Below are 25,893 nucleotides of genomic sequence, written 5' to 3'. Positions count from 1 at the left end.
TTATTAATTTTCTATAAGAACTGGTCACAGACACAAGTGCTACTAAGACAGGCAGCTGCTGCTCTGCATGATCATTCTTACTAAACGGTAACTTTGTACCGACTGTACACATTTCATAAACTTTGTGGCTGAACTTGTGTCTCGTTGTCCTACATTGCCATCATGGAATTTCAGCCATTTGTAAATGTGGTAGGTACTTGAGGCCTTCAAACACTTAAACTGTTAGCAATTTCCGTCCTTTCCTCTGGATACCAAGCTTCTGCCCTCTATTGACCCAAAGGAGTTAAGTTCTTCGTGGTCACTAGGTGACCAAACTTGAGTTCTCCTTCTTGACTGCAGGTGAAAATCCACAGAGCGTGTGTTCACCTGTGCTCACACAGGGTCTTGCCCCAGCATGTTAAGGCTCTTCCTCAACGACTGAACTGCAAGCCTTTCCAACTAACCTAATCTCTTCCGACTTTCTGCATGGCTGCTTAGTCCCCCCCAGTATGGTATGGGACATGCTTTCGCTTGTTTCCTTCTCCGTATTCTCCTCTTCATGCAGATGCCTCAACCTGTGTGTTACTTTTTAAAGCCATACTTCTTTTGATATCTTGTCTCTTTCTTTTTTCCATTCCCTTATTTCCTCCTCTGCTTTCCATCAGCCTCCAAAAAAGATTTGGGATTATACTCCGGGAGATTGCTCTATCCTTAAAGTAGAGGATAGGAAGGTAAAGACGCTTTCTTAATTTTGTCTGACAAAATCTGGTGCAGTGTCTGATAGTTTGCTTGTGTTGAATGTGTGGTTAGCTCTTTTTTTACAGCTTGTTCTTCTACTTTTATTATGCTAGTCTATTTGTATTGGCATGATGTCGTTGTGTGATTTTTCTACTCAAACTTACATAACCATTTTTTAGTCTAAACTTTTAGCTAAGACTAATATTATGCTACAGCAAATTGGACAGTAAGTCTTAGATTCTCAACAAGAATTTGTGTCCATGATGAGTTTTTGGTGAGCGTTTGATGCTGCATATTTCTGTTGTAAAAAATGCAGCGTCTTACAGTTCAAAGTGAATGGGATTTATAGAAATCTGCCCACTGTGTTTTTTTACTTTGGCGTAATCTGACCTGTGGTGTGTGTTTCAATTCCACAACATGTCAATTTGTCTTACAGTTAGGCTGATTTTTATGTTCAGTTTTTCCCTGTAGAATTGTTTTAGTTTCAGTAATTCTGCATGTAAAAAAATTACCGGTATATTCATTCTTAGTGCGTTTTAACCCTGGAAATGCATTAATAACATATGTAATCCGTACAACATTGTATCAATAAAGTTTTGTCAAAGCCAATGCCAGGAAGTGTCAAAAACTAAGCAGCTTAATTTGAAAAATGACATGCCAAAATAACACAGCGTAAAAACACTATAAAAACAAGTGTAAAAATCGCACTCCATTGTAAAAAGGGCATGTAACCGAATTCACCTAAAAGGTGCAGAAGTGCTGCAGAAAATATACAACATCAAATTCTCAGTGAATTCCCATTGTGGGAATGTAGCCCTAGTACTACTACTGCATTGTGCTCAAATGTGGTCACATTTTAATCAATAGATCTTATAATTATGTCCACAATTGGATGTGTTGTTTTTTTTTTTTAAATGTTCCTGTGCTGAGATAATCTTATAAATGTGCCCCTGCTGTGTACTGTGTAATGGCTGTGTCTGACCGTACAGGAGGTCTGATCATACCACAGCTCCTGGGCAGGGGAGGAAGCAAAAGAGTATACAGACAGGACAGCATGGGATCGTAAATAATTGTTTGAGGTAAAACATTTCTTAAAAATAGGCAGAGAAATGCTATACCTCACAAAAAGATCAAGCTGTGATCCCATGCTGTCCTGTCTGTATACTCTTTTGCTTCCTCCCCTGCCCAGGAGCTGTGGTATGATCAGACCATGTCCCTGTACGGTCAGACACAGCCATTACACATAAATAACCAAACACACAACGAAACAGTGCATAGCTATGACAGATCCCAATGTAGTTGCCATAAGGCTAACAGAATGGCAAAGCTATGAACAACCCTAAAGGGGGACTCTAGTACAGGACAAGTCGCTAATGAGGAGACAAAAAGGACATGAGTCACAGGGGACCCAAAGAAAAAAAACGACCAATAAGTCCAAAGTAGAATAATGTATACAAAACTTTAATTAAATCACAAAATCAATTACATGATACATCAATATACATTATAATCACAAAGAACAAGTAAGGTTCAGTGCTGAAGAGTGCCTAGGCACCGCATAAGTTTAAAAACATATTAGGGGCGCATGGAACCGAGGACAAACCCACCCGTATTAGTTATTGCATATGCCAACCAGGAATAGATAGATATATAGCACATATTTGTGAATGGATACCCATAATTTGGACTTTAACAAAGAGTCCATCTAATACTGACATAGTCTAAAGCATATAATATCAAATACCTGCTCAGGGCACACAAAATGAATATATCGTATTTTACCTTCTAGTAGGAGACTGGGTGGGATGTATACAGGATCCGTGCACCCTCCCCGACGCACGTTTCGGTTTTAACACCTTCCTCAGGGGGCAACTCTTTGTTAAAGTCCAAATTATGGGTATCCATTCACAAATATGTGCTATATATCTATCTATTCCTGGTTGGCATATGCAATAACTAATACGGGTGGGTTTGTCCTCGGTTCCATGCGCCCTTAATATGTTTTTAAACTTATGCGGTGCCTAGGCACTCTTCAGCACTGAACCTTACTTGTTCTTTGTGATTATAATGTATATTGATGTATCATGTAATTGATTTTGTGATTTAATTAAAGTTTTGTATTTTTATATACATTATTCTACTTCGGACTTATTGGTCGTTTTTTTCTTTGGGTCCCCTGTGACTCATGTCCTTTTTGACAGCCATTACACAGTACACAGCAGGGGCACATTTATAAGATTATCTCAGCACAGGAACATTTTTTAAAAACACATCCAATTGTGGAACTTATTAATATTCCAAGATGTATTGATTCAAATCAACTTGAAAATGAACTGTGCTCAAGGGATAACCCCCTTTAAGTAGTATATATGGGCATGTAGGGCATAGGAGGCTGATTAAAATGATACCTTTATATCTGCAATCAAATCTCTTCTTCCAGAAAAATTCATGTTTTTCTTTCTCTGTGAAAATAGACCACCATCAGTGGCATCATATGGGGCTGACTCCATACAATCTCCATGTTTATGGTCAATTGCAAATTATAATAGTTTTTTATTCTTTTCTGTTTGTACTTTGTGCCTGCATTTAAAGGGGTTGTTCCACAATTCCGATTTATCCCCTATTCTCAGGGTAGGTGCTAAATGTCTTACCACTGAGGCCCCCTCCAATAACAATGGGGAATCTTAAGCCCCATTTCTCATCACTGCACGACAATACTGATTCCTTAATGTAGAGGTGCATCCTTCAGAAATGGGGCTTTGACCCTCATTCTACTAAACTGTGGGAGTGATAGTGGTGGAGAACACAGTGAGGAGAAGCGTATTGCCTATCCTGGTAAATACATGATATATGTTGTAAGGTGGCACCTTGACAGGTCCTGGACGGGAGGTATGTGTCACAGAGGTGCCAAGTCTCAGTGATGTAGGACCCGGAAAAGCAGGCTCCAGCACATGTAGTGCTGATACGTGTTGTATAGTGTGCCCGGATTTTGGGTCCTGGTTTTAGGAAAGGCCAAAAAGCTGGGTGGGACTGGCTGTTCCCTTATCTCCAGTTTCAGGACTGGGAACAGGCTATTTAGGCAATTCAGTTGCCTCATTCAGTGTCTGGGAGTAGAGGTGGTAGTCTGACAGAAACTGATCACTTGTGTATGCTGAGCAAGCCATTTGGTTTTCTTTTTGTTGCTCATGTCCTTTTATGCTGGAAGGGAAAGGCTGTTCTGTTTTCCATTTGTTTCTCTGAAGATTTATGAACTTTAGTAAATCATCCTGTTTTTCACTAAGAACTTTGCTACCTGTGATTACCTTAACTGCTGCCAAAGAGTGGAATTCCTACAATGTCTTTGTGGGGAAACCCATGGTTCAGCGTGTTGTTGTTTTTGGTAAAAAAGCAAAACAAAATTATATGAAAAAGGGAACACAAAAATAATGCATCAGTGAGGCTTTTACCTGTGTTTTAATCATTGCCAATAGTTGGCTACTTTCTTCATAATGTCACATTAGATGGCAACATTTGAAATCCTGATATCCATCTGCCCTTTATTTAGTGAAATCTGCAAATTGGGAAGAAAATGCAAAGTGTGAAGAGTATTGAACATTTCATCAATTTACTGAGCGCAAAGAGATTCTGACTGTTATTGAATACAAAGCGTGTTCAGTAATACGTGGTTCATTAGTTGTGCAGTTTATGCCGGGTGAATAATTAATGATACTGGACACTAAACAGTGAAGTACGCCACAGATGTTGCAGTAGAATATCATTGTTCTTAATAGTTTAGTTTGGTCCTTAACAATGTGAAGACATTATAACTGGAATCATTCCCAGCAGACCGCATTGACAAGACTGTAATCCACCAAGCCTGTTCTGCCATGCCACTGCCGCTCTATAGTGTCTTGTGCCCGCTATGGCATTGCCTTTCATTGACACCAACATTCCCTTGGTTATTATGACTCTGCAGTGTGATTCAAGCATGATATTTGCACAATGAGAAGAGTCACAGGGCAAAGGAGGCAATAGTGGTTTACATGTAGATGTTCACACAGATTACTCTATGTTCACGCCATTGCTGCACATTTGCGGTTTGGGTTCTGCACCATAAATCTTCAAACCTATACTGTAATAAGCAGATAAATAGAGACCCCATTCACATTGCGGAAAAAGTCTACATGAAAATGACAATATGCTGAGGATTTTCAAATTTGTAGCATGTTGATTTTTGTTTGGAGTGTTGCCACAGAATTTACCCAACCTAATGCTCTTTTTGGGTACCAAGTTTTCCAAGAGGAACACTCTCCAGGGCACGTTAGTGTTTTTCATCCTAAAGTGTCTTTTTTTTTTTACATCTTTTTGGTCATTTCCTGAGTGCTTCGCCATTTTTTACCAATTTTTGACTATTCTTTTGTCATTTTTTTTCCTCCATTCAACAATTAAATTCTAGTGGCGTCTAAAACAAAATCACAGTGAAAGTGCTCAAATAAAGATGTCCGGGCACCTTTTGAGCATTCCCGTTGACCTGTATTGTAAACCACAAAGGGTTTTCCCAAGTTGAAAAGACCTGGAATATGCTCAGGTCATTTTTATAACCACTTGCGATTTTGTGAAGCCTGAGGCTGTTAAGATGCTCCAAAGCCTGAAGATATACAAAGCAAGTTGGTTTTACAGAAAAATGCATAGCTCAGTCTTTCGAACTTCCATCAGTATTTTGTATTAGTATTTGTAGGCTAAAACCAGGACTGAAAAATCCGGCAGAAACTATACAGTCTCAATCAGACACTCGTTGTCACATACATATGATGTACAGAACACATATCTATCTATTCTAACCTGTAGAGTCACAGATCAAAATTACCCATAAAAATCTATGGGTACATGAAAAATCACTGACTCTTACATATTGCCATCCATGTGCAATGTGTATGCTGTCCGTTTTTAACATTGCAGTGGTCAGGATAAGCGTTGCAATTTATTTTATTTTTCATGAGAAAACACTGATGGTAAAAACAGACCAAATAGAGGCCTAACGGTAAGATTTTCAGCTCCTCTGTGTAGAGGCCTAACATGCCTGCTCTTCGCTTACAAAGACTGATGCAGAACTCTGACGTGTGAATTTGTCCGCTGCTCAGGTTACACATAACTTTGCTTGCACATAGCGCTGGGTACAGACACTCCGGACGGACGAGGGCCTGGGTAATATCCCCATACATTGTCTGCCCACACACTCTGGGGGTCTCCACAGGGGGATAACTTTCTGTCTGAAGTCTACGCTGTTCCAATAACACAGTCCAGAATCCTCCAGTATAGAAGTGTCTTACTGGTCTCTGGTGCATCTCGAGGAGGATAGCAGGGTCTTGTTAATACCACTACTTTGGTAGAAGACCTTCCTGACTGTAGATCTAGTCTGATCTGCACTTCTTGGCCCAGCCTCATTGTATTACCTCCTCCTGGACTGGTCTCATAGTCCTGACCTTGATGTCCCCAAGCTGTACCTCCATAAGTGTGAGGCTCTGCAAGGACTACACATATTCTGGACGACTCCTTCTCCTTGAAAGACAACCAGGCATAGAGAAAGTGTTCAATAAGTTCCTATATCACCATGTTGGCTCCTAAAAGGCTAACCTTCTCTACATTGCAGTTTGAGCTTTTAAGATGGCTCATAACTGTGCCATGTGGCCATCTGTTATTTAAGTAAACCGTGAAAAATATGTTGGTCTTTATGCGGAATCTGTCATCAGGTTTTTGCTATGTAATCTGAGGATAGCATGTGGTGGGGTCTGAGACACAGATTTCAGGATGTGTCACTTATTAGGCTGTGTGCTGTTGTTTCCATACAATAAATGTTTTATCACCAGGATATTATCGCTGCCTGACTAGCTTTCTTGTGCCAAGTGGTCCGACCACACTCCTTCCTCTGATCAGCAGCTCACTGTTGCTAGACAATATGCACACAAAGCTGTGGTGTGGGCGGGGTTAGCTTTCTGAGCTCTGCTACATCTAAAAACTCTGATTGTATCACAACTACTGCACCCAGTAAACTAAGTAATACATCTTTGAAATCACGATCTTTTTTCCTACATTATGCTGCTCTCAGATGAGGTAACAAAAACCTAGTGACAGATTCCCTTTAATTGGCAGCTCCGCATGATCTAGAGCTTTGGGGGTTTTACATGGAAAGAATAGTATTGTCTTAATATTAATATAAACGTACTAATTTTCTAATCATGACATCTCATGGTTTGTCAGAATACACCTAAATAGCAATTATATTTCCATGTATATATCTTTCAAATATATACTTACATTGACATAAACCCAATTTGTGCTATCCTAATAATGTGCTGTGTGTTACACCTAAAGCTATAACGGATTGTGTATTATTTTTCATTTTTAATTACTACTAGTGAAAAACATTGTATGGTAATTAGTGATGACGAGCGAACGTGCTGGAATAAGGTGTTATCTGAGCATGCTCGGATGCTAACCGAGTGTCTTTGGCGTTCTCAAATAATATGTTCAAGTCATAGCGGCTGCATGTCTCACGGGTGTTAGACAATCCCTGCATGTGTTGCGGCTGTAGAACAGCCCTGAGACATGCAGCCAAGGTGACTCAAACATATTTTTCGACCATGACAAAGACACTCGGTTAGCACATGAGCATGCTCCGATAATACCTTTTCCGAGCACGTTCGCTCATCACTAATGGTAATTAGGAAAAAAAATAATTCTCTAACTTGTTAATTTTAATATGGAAAATAAAACAATTTGACACAGAGTGGTACACCGGCTGTAACTTCACTAATGATTTCTTACGCACATCAATATTGTAATATTGTATGGCTACATGGTAACTGCTGGCTGCTGCATCTTAATTTTCACCTTTCTAAATACGTGAACTAGCATGTGTATAGATGTAAATAGTTGGCACGTTCATGACCAATTTAAACAATGGGGGCCCAATTCATAAGATGTTTTCTCTCGTAAAACACCTTCAAATTACACAAAATTGTTGCACAACATGTAGTTGACTTGAGCAAAAATCTTGTGAATTTTGATGTTCTCACTCCAGTTTTGGCCTTCCCGGCCAATGTGGGCAGAACCCACCAAGCAAATTCATGAAAAGCTGTGGAGTAACTTGCACCAGAAATGTTACTCCAGTCCCCGACCGTACTTATGCCTCTTAATAAATTACGGTAGGCGCATTGTACTCCTGCATGCCCCTCATTAAGACTGTCGTGCACAATGCCAATTTTAATCAGCAATGTTTACCAAGGTCAAATTAATTTCTGAAACTTATTTTTGGCCAAACAAAGTAATAATTGCTTTAACTTCGCATAGGATGTTTTAAAGAGAGAATTTACAGAGGGAACTACATGAAATTCTGTATATTTTTGGGGATTAGTAGGGCGGTCGAAAATTGGTTTGTTACATAAGAACCTCCCGGTTGTAGACACTCTGAGGTAACAGAGGTAACGCTATACTCCTTTGCAACCCTGATTAAAACAGGAAGAAGTGATATTAATTTATTTTGGCTTCCTGATTGGCCTTTATAAGGGGCACTTATTGGGAACAATTGCACACCTAACTTTACCATTGATAAGACAAATGTAAAGGGAATCTCTCCTGGGTAAAGGTTCCTTTTTAAAATTGTTATAGCATGCTTCTGCTAAATGGTGCATTTAAACCTGCAGGATAAACTGACAGACGCTTATTATAGGGCAGGAGAAACTGAACAGATTAGTATGTATTTTTTTGTAATAGAATGGCTGTGACATGATTTTTATTCAGTATAATTCTCTCAGTTGGAGTTCAGCGAGTGGACATTTTCAGTGATTGATGTCAATCATTGAGTGCAACCAACATAAAAGAGCGAGCAGGAATTTCTACCAATAAGCTACAATTTATATTGACTCTTTTCACACAAAACAAAATATCATCTGCTCAGTTCCTACTTGCCTATGACATGTTGCTGACAGATTAAATAGCAGTTTCATGGTGACAGGTTACTATGAAAGCAAGAAGCGACACATTTTGACATTGCTGTTAACTAAAGCAGAAAATGAAGCTTATTTTGTGATCTTTAATTATTCAGAACTGTGAAATGTAAAACGTGAATTTCTTCAATTTGTTTGCAATTATTGTAGTTGTATAATATTTTACGGAACAAATGAGCAAATGTATGCATCCTATTGCGTCCTTTAGTCCTTGAAAGTGTGTCCTACAATGACATCCAAAGACCGATTTCTATATGTAATGTCTGTTATTGTCTGTTCTTCTTTGACTAGACTGAGCTAGAGAAAGACCTCTATCAGTACGAGTCTGAGTTAGATGCAGATTTAGAGAGAATGGACAAGTGTTATACGGCTTCCAGTAAAATGGTATGAAAGTTCTTTCTACTGTCAATTTGCCTATAGAGCAAACTTTTCTGCAAGATATGGAATGAAGAAAGGCTTTTGTCATAACAGCACTAATCCCATCTGCAGCCTGGCCTATGGAATGTGTGACAATATGACATTTCTGCAGCTTACTATGTACAGTATTCTCCTACCCCTGCTGTAATCGTACAATTCCACAGTAATATGTCTGTGCATGTGTCAACCTGGAGAAATGCATCATGTGGCTGGCTTGTACTTGTGAACCTTGCTCTTCATATGTGTGTGGTGCATGTAGAACCAGACAATCCTTATTAGTACAGTGTCATATCTATTATATTATTTAGAGAATTTGTGCTCACCAGGAGTGTACAGGATAAAAAACAAAAACATGGCTGGACCATGAACCTGTCAACTTCCTTGTCTGACACTCAAATGCTGTCATGCCGAATGCCTCTTCTGATTAAGAGACCCCTGCTGCGCACATCATGAAGCCGTGTGAGGCCTAGTGACTAGGCCTTATGTGACTACAACGTCACAGGGGCCTAGTAATCAGAAGGGGTGCCAAGGATGACAGCATTTACGTGCCAGGCAAGGAAGTTTGTGAGACTCTGATGTTGCTTCCACGGAGTACCGATGTGGACACCAGACAATCTTTTTGTTCAACTTCAGTGACTGACTGATTTATTTCCGAACCATACCTGTCCATGGGTTGTGCCTGGTATTGCAATTCAGCTCCATTTAAGTAAATGGCACTACGACACATCTCCTTACCCGTGAACAAGTGTGGCACTATCTTTTTAATGAAAAGAACCATGTTTTTTCTATCTCAGGACAACCTAGTTTTAATATGTACATTCATCAACTCCTAGTCCTACCAAGATCTCTTTCCCAAGATGCTATGAAGGAACCTTCATACAATTCACCACATCAGGCCATACCAAGCATGATGATTTCTAAAAATTGGAAAAGGAAAAATCGGCACATCCAGCCAACAGTATATAAAATGGCAAGCTTTATTAGATTCTTTAAAACCGTGGAATCCAGTAGCATGATATAAACCTGACACTTGTCCGGCGTGCAAGCGCCCTTAGTCATAGGATAAACACTTCAGGTTTTTATCATGCTACTGGATGCCACGTTTTCAATGAAACTTGATTAAAGCTTGCCATTTTATATATTGTTGGCTGGCTGTGCCGATTTTCCCTTTTCCAGTTATCTACAGCTGAACTTCACATGCATGACCGGCAGCCACAACACAGTCCTCAACCAGAATCATCAGACGACACTACATGGTGACCTGATATCCCCTCATCTCCTTCCAATGATGACTTCTAGTAATGACATACTCTGCCTGGATCTCAGAAACTACAAAAAACTGTGAGCCTATTTCATCAAAGATTTTACTCAAGAATTCTGGTGTAAAAGCTTTGATGAATGAGAATTTGTGAATCCACAAATTCATGACACCACAAATCTTATTCATGCATGCAAGGCACACTCCACTCTTCGCATGCTTCTGATTCATTAAGAGGTGTGCGCTTCTTAATGAATCCGGAGCCTCGCACTCCACCCCTTTCCCTCATCATGATCGGCATGGAAATCTCCGGCCTTGACGAATTGGGTTCTAATTTCATGAATGAAATAATTCTATTGGATGATTGTGAATGAAACCTAAATTGCAGCATTGGATCTTTAGACTTGTGGATACAAGCAGTAGTGATGGATCTGAAGAGTAAGCACGAGGATATGATAAGCTCCACAGAACTGCAGCTCGGCATCAGAAAACTTTGCACCTGCCAAGTCAGGACATTTGCTATAATAACATGCATTATTTTAGCAAATCAAAATTCACAAATCTGTTCTGTAACGTGGCTCCAACAGGCGCATATTTTCCTAAATCACTTAGGCCTTGTAGAAGAATCTCATTAAAAGCCAATCTTCTGATTCAGTGGAATCAATTAACACTATGGAAATTCTTTCCCAAAGCACGTTTTTTTATTTCACAATTTTAATTAATCCTCTTCCCCTTTTTTCTCCTAAATCTGTGTTGTGTAAGAGCATTTCTTTAGGTCTTGCAGTCGTATAAGAATATGTTGGTCACGGTGATTCTAGCACTTTTTACTTAAATTTAATTAAAGGAGTTTTCTTTAATATTGATGACCTATCTTTATAGGAAACATCATATTAGTGTGGCCCGACTCCCACCCACATTCATTCTATATAATGAAGGGGCCACAGTGCTTCAGCAAGCACTGTGGACTCTCGATTGTTGCCCAGGCACAGCTCTTTACATTTGTTAGTTGCTATCCCTGGTAATACAGCTCGCGCCCATTTACTTGAATGGGGCTGGGTTACAAAGAGCTATAGTATGAAGCAAGGTTGGCACTAATTGTACACGCCTGTGTCTGATGAACAATAAAGGGGCCACCGCTTTTGCTGCAAAACCCTTCAATAAGCTGATTGGTGGCGGTCAGAGTCCTATCCATTTGATATTGATGACCTAACCTATCACCAATATTAAAGTCCTGTATAACCACTTTAACCTCGCCCAATCCAGACTGACTGTATAACTAGCAATATGTTGCCCACCCAGGTGCCCACCACATAGATGTGCATCCCTGTTGTTGGTTCTATTACTTGCACCGCTGTTGTATATTGTAATGCTGTTCATACATGTTTTGTCTTGTCATGTTGCTGTTTGCTTATCTGTGCTTGCAATACCTTTGGCTGATTAGTAAAATTGCTTCCATAATTGTGTTCTATGCAATAATGTGGATATCACAGTAATGATATTGACAAATCCTTCCAATATGCACTTTGCCAGTTGTTGCTATCCCATATCGAGTGTGCAGGACTATGGGGATATAGGAAGATCTTCCATCGGGATAAACGCTTTCAACAAATTAGCTGAAAAATACAGTGTGTGCCTACTAGATGGTCTGTATGAATGAAGGAGCAGGGCTACCTAAAATGTAGACATGGTTCTTTGGAAGCACATAATTCTGCATCTCACACCTGGATGCTCGTATCGTACCATACATCTATTTTGAACACAACTAAAAACTAGTACATACATAAAAAGAATATTTTTGACTATCAAATTAAGATTTTATTTCTAGTATTGGCTACTTGGACCTAGGCTGTATAGTAAGGTATCCACTTTGATGCTTAGTAATGGTTTAAAAAGCAAAGTGCTTTAAATCCCAGCGTTGGGAAACTTAAGCGTCTAAGGAAGATGAGGAGCTTCATCCCAGATACTTTGCTTAACTATTTATTAAGCACTTTTAAGGATTATTGGTTATTGATCTTTGGGTACTTTAAGAGTTCCCATAAGAATAATATATTGGAAAAGGTTTGTTTTCTCCCTATACATGAAAGTTTTAAATTCTAATTGTTTTAATGTATAGAACTTCTAAATATGGACAATACAACTGAAACGCGAATGTTACATTTCCATATGAAGTAATTTTACTATAAGACTTGGAACAACACTTATGTGGAAGTGCAATCAAGTGAACTCAATATGTATAAAATCAATCGTATACAATTGTTGATCCTCTTAAACTGATTTTTTTTTTCTTAAAGGGAATCTGTCATCAGGTTTTTGCTACCTCATCGGAGCGCAGCATGATATAGAGAAAGAGACTCTGATTCCAGTGATTTATCACTTACTTTACTGGGTGCAGCAGTTGTGACACAATCAGTTTTTAAATGTAGAATGTGGCATAGCTGAGCAAGCTAATCCCGCCCACACCACAGATTTCTATATACATTGTCTACGGACATAAAGCTGCTAATCAGTGCTGGGGCGTGGTTAGACTACATGGCAGGAGGGAGCTAGCCTTGTAGTGATAATCTCCTGCTGATAAAATACTCATTAAATTGGAGCAAGAGCACACAAGCTAATAAGTGGCACATATCTGAAATCAGTATCTCAGCCCCTACCTCATGCTGGCAACCTGCTGACAGATTCCATTTAACAAGGGCTCCTGGATTTCCTTATAACATAATTTAATAGGAAAAGAATATCTGGGCTCCTGTAATTTTGAAGTGAGGGGAAAGACTATTGGTGTTACAGGAGTTTTCCAGGCAAATAAAAATATACAATAACTAGTAACTTATATAATTCACTAATCTAGTTCCAATAGGTCAGGTGCCCCCATCATCAGGTAGGCACTTCATTCCGGGCATCAGCTGCTTTGCTTCCAGTCCTGTGCTCCACACAGAACATCATCCACAGAGCAATGTATGAAAGGGACTGATGATTGCTCATTTCTGTGAAACAGACCCTTTTCTGTCACCACAATAGAGAGGGGGCTGATGTAGCTATGGAAATACGCAGTCAGCTAGCCCCCCATAACACAGCACTGGTAAAATGATGCAGCCAGTACCCAGGAAACTGTAACATCCTGATAATAGGGCACTCGGGTCAATAGAACTATATTAACAAGTTCTGTAACTTGGTGTTTATACTTGAAATTTTGTATTTTTTTTATCTGGAAAACGCCTTTAACACTAATGATTGCTGTATGTGGCGTCAGGAAGGAATATTTTTCCCCAATGTGGAGCTTAGTGTTTGCCGCATGTTTTTCTTTGCCTTCCTATGGATCAACATGTTAGGCTATGGGTTGAACTAGATGGACTTAAAGTCTTCCTTCAACCTTAAATACTATGTTACTAAAATGTCAATCCAAAATGCTAATAGAATTAAGTTTCAATTCATAGAGCATCTTCATTTTAAAAAGGGTTTACCCACATCACCATGCAGATTTATTTTCCATAGTTTTATTTATTCCAGTATTTGGATTACACATAACATCCTGGAAGGAACAGACTTTTGGTTAGAAAATAAAACGTCTAATTGACGTTGCTCCTTCATTTCCATTGCTGAGGGTTTGGGGTTTTTTTTTACACTTGCAGTCTCTCTTGATGAGTTTCACTCAGATGTGGGATTGCACCTCTTAAGGAAAAACTGTGTGAAAACAATTCCAGGCTTGCTATTCTTATACCAGCTGCTTATCTGCCTGTGCTGGCTTTGTAGGCAGTGACTCATTGACAGACATAAAAGCAACTAGTCATTGTGAATGCTGGCTGCCTGTAGACATGAGCGCACACTGCGGTGGCTAAAGTTTTCATACATTCATGGAGGTACAATGGCAAAATGCACAGAATACTAAAGGATATTGTCTGCGATTTCCCCATCTGAACGAACACTTTTCTTGGACTCTTGCAGAATGCAGCTGTGAGCCGCCCGGACGACCTTCCATCCTAGTAAGTTGCCGTCATTTCTCACATTAATGTACAGTTCCTGTTCTTGCAGTATTCATTTACAGACAAAATATGCACAACATTTACCCAAAATCAACGCCTTTTAGACTTTATAATGTTTCTATCGGTTAAATAGGTCATGTGTGTGCCTAGCCTCCATTTTTATTATTAAAATCCCCTTCATTCTCTTTAGTTAGTTTCTGTAGCAGGAAATGGATTTATTTGATAGAATTTCTAATTTGATGCTATTACTATTATTATTTATGGAAATGTCCCCATGATTTATGCCATCGCCCATCAAAACAAGTTATCAAGTGCTAACAAGTTATTTAAAGATCCCCTCCTCAATATATGTGTGGTTATAGTGTAATGTGTGCGTTAAAGGGCATCTGTCAGTAGGATGAACGCTCCAAAGCCGTCTATATGGGCATGTAGGTCATAGGAAGCTGAATAAAATGATACCATAATATCTGCAATCCGATGTCCTATTCCAGAGACATCCATGTTTTTCTTAATATGTAAATGAGCTGTTAAGATCTACTGGCCAGGCACACATTTAGAAAAATATGGATTTCTCTAGAATAAAATATCGGATCACCGATATTAAGGTATCATTTTATTCAGCTTCCTATGACCTCCATGCCCATATAGACGGCTATGGAGGGTGTATATTACTGACAAATGCCCTTTAATTTATGCCCTACCATCTCCCCCCGCCTCCTCTTGTATCCAGCGCCACTCCACTCCTCTTCTTAGTGATGTAACTGTTCTCAGACTCTCTGTGTCACGCTGCGCCTTGCATGACTCGGAAGTGGATTTTACAGTGTAAGCCTATGGAGTGTCAGAACCAGGCTCCATAGACAAACATTGTAAAAGAGACTTCTGCCTCACGCTTAGAGTGTGACGGAGAGTCTGAAGAGCGGTGACGTCACTCAGAGGAGGAGCTGAACGGCGCTGGATACCGGTGAAGACCTAGATAGGGGAGTATATAAACACACACACACTACATAAAAATATATATAAAGATTTAGGGGGAAAAAACTTAATGGGTGGGCTTCTTAAATCAGAATTATGTTTATGTATAGGGCAAGAAAAGGTGGGCAACATTACCTAATATCAGATTGTGCGACCCATCTTTTTACCCATAGATAGAGCAGCTCACATCTGTGCCCCCTAGGTTTACTGCAGTCCTACCGGAAGCAAAGTTGGTAAATGAAGATATCACATTGAGTTGTGCTTATATAGTAATATTGAGCTATATCGGGATAGCAGGGAAAATTACTACATTAGTTTAACTCTAATAAATAATGAAGCCTCCTCATTCGGTGACAAATTCACCTCTTATATACAGTGGGGAAAATAAGTATTTGATACTCTGCCGATTTCGCAAGTTTTCCCACCTACAATGAATGGAGAGGTGTGTATGTTTTATCGCAGGTACACTTTAACTGCAAGAGACAGAATCGTAAAAAAAAAAAATCCAGCAAATCATATTGTATGATCTTCCCAACTGTATCTATGTGTCAAAGGCTTCTGTGCCTGATGGCCTGAAAAGTCTTCTTGCAGGAAGTAAAGTATAGTAAATCCCCAAAAGACTTTGGTGAGATTTTAGTCGCTGCGATTGGGTGGGGGATGTACTAAATGATTTGTAAATTATTCTGTTAACAAATTAAGTTATGCAGAAAATATCTTCAGGATTTGCATATAGCACTTCAGGGTACTTTTCTGTTCTCATTAACACTTTAACACTTCCCTTTCAGGATTGTAGGGCTTACAGAATATATTGTGCAGTATTTCTGGAAGTGATTTTAAAGAATACATTCTTGTGGTGAACCTACACTCGTATACTATGAGATTGCATATGCAACAATTCCATTATATACTTCTAAGTATAGTTATTTTTTGTCCATTTTGATATACCATCAACTTATGCTACAACATTGTACACAAACTAAAGCTGTCCACACACACATACAAAGGCTGTCGGTTGTACAAGCTGACAGCAATTTCTCCCAACCTTCCCATACAAACACATACATACTTTACTTGGTCAAACATAGATGTGTATTCAGCGAGGAACCTGAAAATAAAGTATTCGGCACAATATGGTCAATTTTTGCCCATCATCCAGGCAGGTGTTGCTTTTGGTTAAATTTAGTCTGTGGATTGCCATAGAGCAATGCTAAATCTTTTAATAATACATGTACTATCAAAACCTGATTAAAACAATAGATAATTTTCTCGTTACACATCATTCTCTTAAAGGGCACCTGTCACCCCGTTTTTTCCGTATGAGATAAAAATACTGTTAAATAGGGCCTGAGCTGTGCATTACAATACTGTATTTTGTGGACCCCCATTCCCCACCTATGCTGCCGAAATACGTTACCAAAGTAGCCGTTTTCACCTGTCAATCAGGCTGGTCTGGTCAGATGGGCGTGGTGTCTTCCCCCAGATCTTGCTTAGTTTTCCGTTGGTGGCGTAGTGGTTTGCGCATGCCCAAGTCCAGAATCCACTGCACAGGGGAGGGAAAAGAGCGCGATCTGCGCTATTCCCCTGGTGATCGGTGGGGGTGGCCATCTTCCTGTGGCCGCGCGTGCGCAGATGGAGCGCTCTGCTGCCCGGGGCTTCAGGAAAATGGCCGCGGGATGCCGCGCGTGCGCAGATGGAGATCGCGGCGGCCATTTTCCTGAAGCAGATTTCACCACCACAGCATAGGTGGGGAATCGGGGTCCACAAAATACACTATTGTAATGCACAGCTCAGGCCCTATTTAACAGTATTTTTATCTCATACGGAAAAAACGGGGTGACAGGTTCCCTTTAAGACCAAAGGACATTAACCCCTTCACGCCGCGGCCCTTTTTCGTTTTTGCGTTCTCGTTTTTCGCTCCCCTCCTTCCCAGAGCCATAACTTTTTTATTTTTCCATCAATATGGTCATGTGAGGGCTTGTTTTTTGAAGGACGAGTTGTACTTATGATCGACACCATTGGTTTTACCATGACTTGTACTAGAAAACGGGGAAAAAAAATTCCAAGTGTGGTGAAATTGCAAAAAAAGTGCAATCCCACACTTGTTTTTTGTTTGGCTTTTTTGCTAGGTTCACTAACTGCTAAAACTGACCTGATATTATGATTCCCCAGGTCATTACGAGTTTATAGACACCTAACATGTCTAGGTTATTTTTTATATAAGTGGTGAAAAAAAATTCAAAACTTTGCTAAAAAAAAAAAAAATTGCGCCATTTTCCGATACCCATAGCGTCTCCATTTTTCGTGATCTGGGGTCAGGTGAGGGCTTATGGATTGCATGCCGAGCTGTCGTTTTTAATGATACCACTTTTGTGCAGATACATTCTTTTGATCGCCCGTTATTGCATTTTGATGCAATGTCGCGGCGACCAAAAAAACGTAATTCTGGCATTTCAAATTTATTTCTCGCTACGCTGTTTAGCGATCAGGTTAATGCTTTTATTTTTGTTGATAGATCGGGCGACTCTGAACGCGGCGATACCAAATATGTGTAGTTTTAATTTTTTTTATTGTTTTATTTTGGATGTGGCAAACGGGAGGTGATTTAAACTTTTATATTCTTTTTTATTTTTTTCATATTTTTAAAAACATTTTTTTTTATTTTTGCCATGCTTCAATAGCCTCCATGGGAGGCTAGAAGCTGGCACCTCTCGATCGGCTCCGCTATATAGCAGCTATCTGATGATCGCTGCTATGTAGCTGAAATGCAGGCTTGCTATGAGCGCCGACCACAGGGTGGCGCTCACAGCAGTCCAGCATCAGTAACCATTGAGGTCTCAAGGACCTCTATGGTTACCATCCTGACGTATCGCTGACCCCTGATCATGTGCCGGGGTCGGCAATGTGCTCATTTCCGGCCGCGCGTCCGGAAGCGGTAGTTAAATGCCGCTGTCAGCGGCATTTAGCAGGTTAATAGCAGCGGGTGGATCGCGATTCCACCTGCCGCTATTGCGCACACATGTCTGACATTTCGCAACTTTGATGTGGTCCCAGTGCCGGAGCCCACATCAAAGGGGGAGACACGACATGCGCTGTACTAGTACGGCACATGTCGTGAAGGGGTTAAGATGTTTTTTGGAGTGTAATCCACATTGTGTCTGTTATCCTGACATCTCTTTGTATAGAAAAGATGTTTCTGTGAGTTAGCTGCATTCCATTTGTTTCATTAAATGTGTCCTGACATTTTATACCCCCCATGGAGAACGTTTGGAAATTTTCAAGGGTGACTGCATTACAGGTATGCAGCACAAAAATGTCTATAAACAGAGAAGGAGGTGTGTGTGTATTCCTTATGTTGCCGTGTATGTTGAGTTGACGTGTGTGTGTGTATTGCTTATGTTGTTGTTTGCGTTGTATGTGTGTGTAATCCTTATGTCGCTGTGTGTGTGTGTGTATATATATAATATATATATTACATCTACTATATAATTGTCTAAGTTGTACTTCCGCCTATCTGTCCTTCTGTCTGTCTGTCTGTCACGGATATACATTGGTCGCGGCCTCTGTCTGTCATGGAATCCAAGTCGCTGATTGGTCTCGCCAGCTGCCTGTCATGGCTGCCGCGACCAATCAGCGACGGCCACAGTCCGCTACGTCATCACACCCTGGGACCGGAAGCTGCCGCCTGCACCCCACACAGGCGACAGAACTACAATGTGCCTTCGGAAGGTGAGTATATGTTTATTTTTTATTTTTTTAACCTGTGACATACCTGGCTGGGCAATATACTATGTAGCTAGGCAATATACTACGTGACTGCCCAATATACTACGTGGCTGGGCAATATACTACGTGGCTCTGTGCTGTATACTACGTCGCTGTGCAATATACTACGTGGCTCTGTGCTGTATACTACGTCACTGGGCAATATACTACTTGGCTGGGCAATATACTACGTGGCTGGGCATGGGCAATATACTACGTGGGCTGTGCAATATACTACGTGGACATACATATTCTAGAATACCCTATGCGTTAGAATCGGGCCACCATCTAGTATATATATATATATATATATATATATATATATATATATATATATATATATATATATATATATATATACATATATATATATATATATATATATATATGTGTGTGTGTGCATTCCTTATGTTGCTGTGTGTGTGTGTATTGCTTATGTTGTGGTGTGTGTGTGTGTGTGTGTGTGTGTTGTATGCGTGTGTATTCCTTATGTCGCTGTGTGTTTGTGTGTGTGTATACAGTGCCTACAAGTAGTTTTCAACCCCCTGCAGATTTAGCAGGTTTACACATTTGGAATTAACTTGGCATTGTGACATTTGGACTGTAGATCAGCCTGGAAGTGTGAAATGCACTGCAGCAAAAAAGAATGTTATTTCTTTGTTTATTTTTTTTTTTAAATTGTGAAAAGTTTTTTCAGAGGGTCATTTATTATTCAACCCCTCAATCCCCCAGAATTCTGTTTGGTTCCCCTAAAGTATTAAGAAGTAGTTCAGGCACAAAGAACAATGAGCTTCACATGTTTGGATTAATTATCTCTTTTTCCAGCCTTTTCTGACTATTTAAGACCCTCCCCAAACTTGTGAACAGCACTCAAACATGGTCAACATGGGAAAGACAAAGGAGCATTCCAAGGCCATCAGAGACAAGATCGTGGAGGGTCACAAGGCTGGCAAGGGGTACAAAACCCTTTCCAAGGAGTTGGGCCTACCTGTCTCAACTGTTGGGAGCATCATCCGGAAATGGAAGGCTTATGGAACTACTGTTAGCCTTCCACGGCCTGGACAGCCTTTGAAAGTTTCCTCCCGTGCCGAGGCCAGGCTTGTCCGAAGAGTCAAGGCTAACCCAAGGACAACAAGGAAGGAGCTCCGGGAAGATCTCATGGCAGTGGGGACATTGGTTTCAGTCAATACCATAAGTAACGTACTCCACCGCAATGGTCTCCGTTCCAGACGAGCCCGTAAGGTACCTTTACTTTCAAAGCGTCATGTCAAGGCTCGTCTACAGTTTGCTCATGATCACTTGGAGGACTCTGAGACTGACTGGTTCAAGGTTCTCTGGTCTGATGAGACCAAGATCAAGATCTTTGGTGCCAACCACACACGTGACGTTTGGAGACTGGATGGCACTGCATACGACCCCAAGAATACCATCCCTACAGTCAAGCATGGTGGTGGCAGCATCATGCTGTGGGGCTGTTTCTCAGCCAAGGGGCCTGGCCATCTGGTCCGCATCCATGGGAAGATGGATAGCACGGCCTACCTGGAGATTTTGGCCAAGAACCTCCGCTCCTCCATCAAGGATCTTAAAATGGGTCGTCATTTCATCTTCCAACAAGACAACGACCCAAAGCACACAGCCAAGAAAACCAAGGCCTGGTTCAAGAGGCAAAAAATCAAGGTGTTGCAGTGGCCTAGTCAGTCTCCTGACCTTAACCCAATTGAAAACTTTGTGGAAGGAGCTCAAGATTAAAGTCCACATGAGACACCCAAAGAACCTAGATAACTTGGAGAAGATCTGCATGGAGGAGTGGGCCAAGATAACTCCAGAGACCTGTGCCGGCCTGATCAGGTCTTATAAAAGACGATTATTAGCTGTAATTGCAAACAAAGGTTATTCCACAAAATATTAAACCTAGGGGTTGAATAATAATTGACCCACACTTTTATGTTTATCTGTGTGTGTGTGTATTCCTTATGTTGCTGTGTGTGTGGGCACTGACCTGTGTGTGTTGACTCGTGTGTGTGTGTGTATTCCTTATGTTGCTGTGTGTGTTTGAGTGTGTGTGTGTGTATATATATATATATATATATATATATATATATATATATATATATATATATATATATATATATATATATATATATAATGTACAGTATATGTATTCCTTTTGTTGCTGTGTGTGTGTGGGCGCTGACCTGTATGTGTGTTACTCATGCACGTGTATGCGTGTATTCCTTATGTTGCTGTGTGTGGGTGCTGACCTGTGTGTGTGTGTTTTACTCATGTGTATGCATATGTGCGTGCGTTTATTCCTTATGTAGCTGTGTATGTGTGTATATATATATATATATATATATATATGTGTGTGTGTGTATTCCTTATGTTGCCATGTGTGTGTTGAGTTGACTTGTGTGTGTGTATTGCTTATGTTGTTGTGTGTGTATTCCTTATGTCGCTGTGTGTTTGTATATATATATATATATATATATATATATATATATATATATATATATGTATTAATTTTGTTGCTGTGTGTGTGTGTGGGCGCTGACCTGTGTTATGACCCCAATGGCGAGGGTCTCAGAAGAACAGGTAAGTCTGCGAAGTACAAAAATCCAGCTCATAGGGCAGTGGTAACTGGGTTGACCATATATCTACTCCTAACGCCAACACTAGAAGTAGCCGGGGAACATGCCTACGTTGGTCGCTAGATGTCCCGCGCCAGCCGGAGAACTAACTACCCCTAGAAGAGGAAAACAAAGACCTCTCTTGCCTCCAGAGAAAGGACCCCAAAAGTAGGATACAAGCCCCCCACAAATAATAACGGTGAGGTAAGAGGAAATGACAAACATAGAAATGAACTAGGTTTAGCAAAGAGAGGCTCGCTTACTAATAGCAGAATGTAGTAAGATAACTTATATGGTCAACAAAAACCCTATCAAACATCCACGCTGGAAATTCAAGAACCCCCGAACCGTCTAACGGCCCGGGGGGAGAACACCAGCTCCCTAGAGCTTCCAGCAAGGACAGGATACAGATTAAGTACAAGCTGGACAAAAATGCAAACAAAAACAAATAGCAAAAAGCAAGAAAGCAGACTTAGCTTAATCTAGCAGGAACCAGGATCAGTAGACAAGAGCACAACAGATTAGCTCTGATTACAACGTTGCCAGGCATTGAACTGAAGGTCCAGGGAGCTTATATAGCAACACCCCTGAACTAACGGCCCAGGTGAGCATACAAGGGATGACTGACATACCCAGAGTCAAATCACTAGTAACCACTAGAGGGAGCCAAAAAGCAAATTCACAACAGTACCCCCCCCCTTAGTGAGGGGTCACCGAACCCTCACCAAGACCACCAGGGCGATCAGGATGAGCGGCGTGAAAGGCCCGAACTAAATCGGCCGCATGCACATCAGAGGCGACCACCCAGGAATTATCCTCCTGACCATAGCCCTTCCACTTGACCAGGTACTGAAGCCTCCGCCTGGAGAGACGAGAATCTAAGATCTTCTCCACCACGTACTCCAACTCGCCCTCAACCAACACCGGAGCAGGAGGCTCAGCAGAAGGAACCACAGGCACAACGTACCGCCGCAACAAGGACCTATGAAATACGTTGTGAATGGCAAACGACACCGGAAGATCCAGGCGAAAGGACACAGGATTAAGGATTTCCAATATCTTGTACGGACCAATGAAGCGAGGCTTAAATTTGGGAGAGGAGACCTTCATAGGAACAAATCGAGAAGACAGCCATACCAAATCCCCAACACGAAGTCGGGGACCCACACCGCGGCGGCGGTTGGCAAAACGCTGAGCCTTCTCCTGTGACAACTTCAAGTTGTCCACCACATGATTCCAGATCTGCTGCAACCTATCTACCACAGAATCCACCCCAGGACAGTCAGAAGGCTCCACATGTCCCGAGGAAAAACGAGGATGGAAACCAGAGTTGCAGAAAAATGGCGAAACCAAGGTGGCGGAACTAGCCCGATTATTAAGGGCAAATTCAGCCAACGGCAAGAAGGTCACCCAATCATCCTGATCAGAAGAGACAAAACACCTCAAATAAGCCTCCAGAGTCTGATTAGTTCGCTCCGTTTGTCCATTAGTCTGTGGATGAAAAGCGGACGAAAACGACAAATCAATGCCCATCCTACCACAAAAGGATCGCCAGAACCTGGAAACAAACTGGGATCCTCTGTCCGACACAATATTCTCAGGAATGCCGTGTAAACGGACCACGTTCTGGAGGAACACAGGAACCAGATCGGAAGAGGAAGGCAACTTAGGCAAAGGAACCAAATGGACCATCTTGGAGAAACGATCACATATCACCCAGATGACAGACATGCCCCGAGACACCGGAAGATCAGAAATGAAATCCATAGAGATGTGTGTCCAAGGTCTCTTCGGGACAGGCAAGGGCAAGAGCAACCCGCTGGCACGAGAACAGCAAGGCTTAGCTCGAGCACAAGTCCCACAGGACTGCACAAAAGACCGCACATCCCTTGACAAGGACGGCCACCAAAAGGACCTGGCCACCAGATCCCTGGTGCCAAAAATTCCCGGGTGCCCTGCCAACACCGAGGAATGAACCTCGGAAATGACTCTACTGGTCCACCTAGCAGGCACAAACAACTGTCAGGTGGACAAGAGTCAGGCCTACCAGCCTGAAATCTCTGCAACACACGTCGCAGATCCGGAGAAATAGCTGACAAGATAACTCCTTCCTTAAGAATACCCACAGGTTCAGCGACTCCAGGAGCATCAGGCACAAAGCTCCTAGACAGAGCATCGGCCTTCACATTCTTCGAACCTGGTAAATACGAGACCACAAAGTCAAAACGGGAGAAAAACAATGACCAGCGGGCCTGTCTAGGATTCAGGCGTTTAGCAGACTCGAGATACATCAGATTTTTGTGATCAGTCAAAACCACCACACGATGCTTAGCACCCTCGAGCCAATGACGCCACTCCTCAAATGCCCACTTCATGGCCAACAACTCCCGATTGCCCACATCATAATTTCGCTCTGCAGGTGAAAACTTCCTAGAGAAAAAGGCACAAGGTCTCATAGTAGAGCAACCAGGACCTCTCTGAGACAAAACGGCCCCTGCCCCAATCTCCGAAGCATCCACCTCAACCTGAAAGGGCAGTGAGACATCAGGCTGGCACAAAACAGGCGCCGAAGTAAACCGGCATTTCAACTCCTGGAAAGCCTCCACGGCAGCAGGAGCCCAGTTAGCTACATCAGAGCCTTTCTTGGTCATATCCATCAAAGGTTTAACAACGCTAGAAAAATTAGCGATAAAACGACGGTAAAAGTTAGAAAAACCCAAGAACTTCTGAAGACTCTTAACTGACGAGGGCTGAGTCCAATCATGAATAGCTCGGACCTTGACTGGGTCCATCTCCACAGCAGAAGGGGAAAAAATGAACCCTAAAAAGGGAACCTTCTGTACACCAAAGAGACACTTTGAGCCTTTAACAAACAAAGAATTTTCACGCAAAATCTTGAAAACCATCCTGACCTGTTCTACATGCGAGTCCCAATCATCAGAAAAAAACAGAATATCGTCCAGATAAACGATCAAAAATTTATCCAGATACTTCCGGAAAATGTCATGCATAAAGGACTGAAAAACTGAAGGCGCATTAGAGAGCCCAAAAGGCATCACCAAGTACTCAAAATGACCTTCGGGCGTATTGAATGCGGTTTTCCATTCATCTCCTTGCTTAATGCGCACAAGGTTGTACGCACCACGAAGATCTATCTTGGTGAACCACTTGGCACCTTTAATCCGGGCAAACAAGTCTGACAACAGCGGCAAAGGATACTGAAATTTGACAGTGATCTTATTTAAGAGCCGATAGTCAATACAAGGCCTCAAAGATCCGTCCTTTTTGGCCACAAAAAAGAATCCCGCACCAAGAGGGGAATAAGAAGGACGGATATGCCCCTTCTCCAGAGACTCTCTAATATATGAACGCATAGCGGTATGTTCAGGTACCGACAGGTTAAATAATCTTCCCTTAGGAAACTTACTGCCTGGAATCAACTCTATTGCGCAGTCACACTCCCTATGAGGAGGCAGTGCACTGGACCTGGACTCGCTGAAAACATCCTGATAATCAGACAAATACTCCGGAACTTCCGAAGGCGTAGAAGAAGCAATAGACACGGGCAGGGAATCCCCATGATTTCCACGGCATCCCCAACTTGACACTGACATGGCCTTCCAATCCAAGACTGGATTATGGGTCTGCAACCATGGCAACCCCAAAACAACCAAATCATGCATTTTATGCAAAACAAGAAAACGTATAACCTCCCGATGTTCAGGAGTCATACACATGGTAACCTGTGTCCAAAACTGCGGTTTATTTTCTGCCAACGGCGTAGCATCAATACCCCTAAGAGGGATAGGATTTTCTAATGGCTCAAGAACAAAACCACAGCGCTTGGCAAATGACAGATCCATAAGACTCAGGGCAGCACCTGAATCTACAAACGCCATGGCAGGATAAGATGACAGTGAACAAATCAAAGTTACAGATAGAATAAATTTAGGTTGCAAATTACCAACGGTGACAGGACTAACAACCTTAGTTAGACGTTTAGAGCATGCTGAGATAACATGTGTAGAATCACCACAGTAGTAACACAAGCCATTCTGGCGTCTATGAATTTTCCGCTCATTTCTAGTCAGGATTCTATCACATTGCATTAAATCAGGTGTTTGTTCAGACAGCACCATAGGTGAATTTGCGGTTTTTCTATCACATTGCCTTAAGTC

General features: G+C 41.4%; 1 protein-coding gene across 1 annotated transcript in view; it reads left to right on the top strand.

The window, feature by feature from the left end:
- Positions 1–25,893, top strand: part of LOC143769959 (sorbin and SH3 domain-containing protein 1-like) — a 272,947-nt gene that overhangs the window by 178,644 nt on the left and 68,410 nt on the right. The window contains exons 19-21 of the mRNA XM_077259068.1: positions 645–710; positions 8,994–9,086; positions 14,317–14,354. Of these exons, the coding sequence (XP_077115183.1) occupies positions 645–710; positions 8,994–9,086; positions 14,317–14,354 (197 nt within the window). The remainder of the gene's footprint in view (positions 1–644; positions 711–8,993; positions 9,087–14,316; positions 14,355–25,893) is intronic.

This window comes from Ranitomeya variabilis, chromosome 4 (assembly GCF_051348905.1).
Source record: "Ranitomeya variabilis isolate aRanVar5 chromosome 4, aRanVar5.hap1, whole genome shotgun sequence".
Classification (NCBI taxonomy): Eukaryota; Metazoa; Chordata; class Amphibia; order Anura; family Dendrobatidae; genus Ranitomeya; species Ranitomeya variabilis.
The sequence above is the reverse complement of the archived record's forward strand: the minus strand, read 5'-3'. Positions and strand labels throughout refer to the sequence as shown.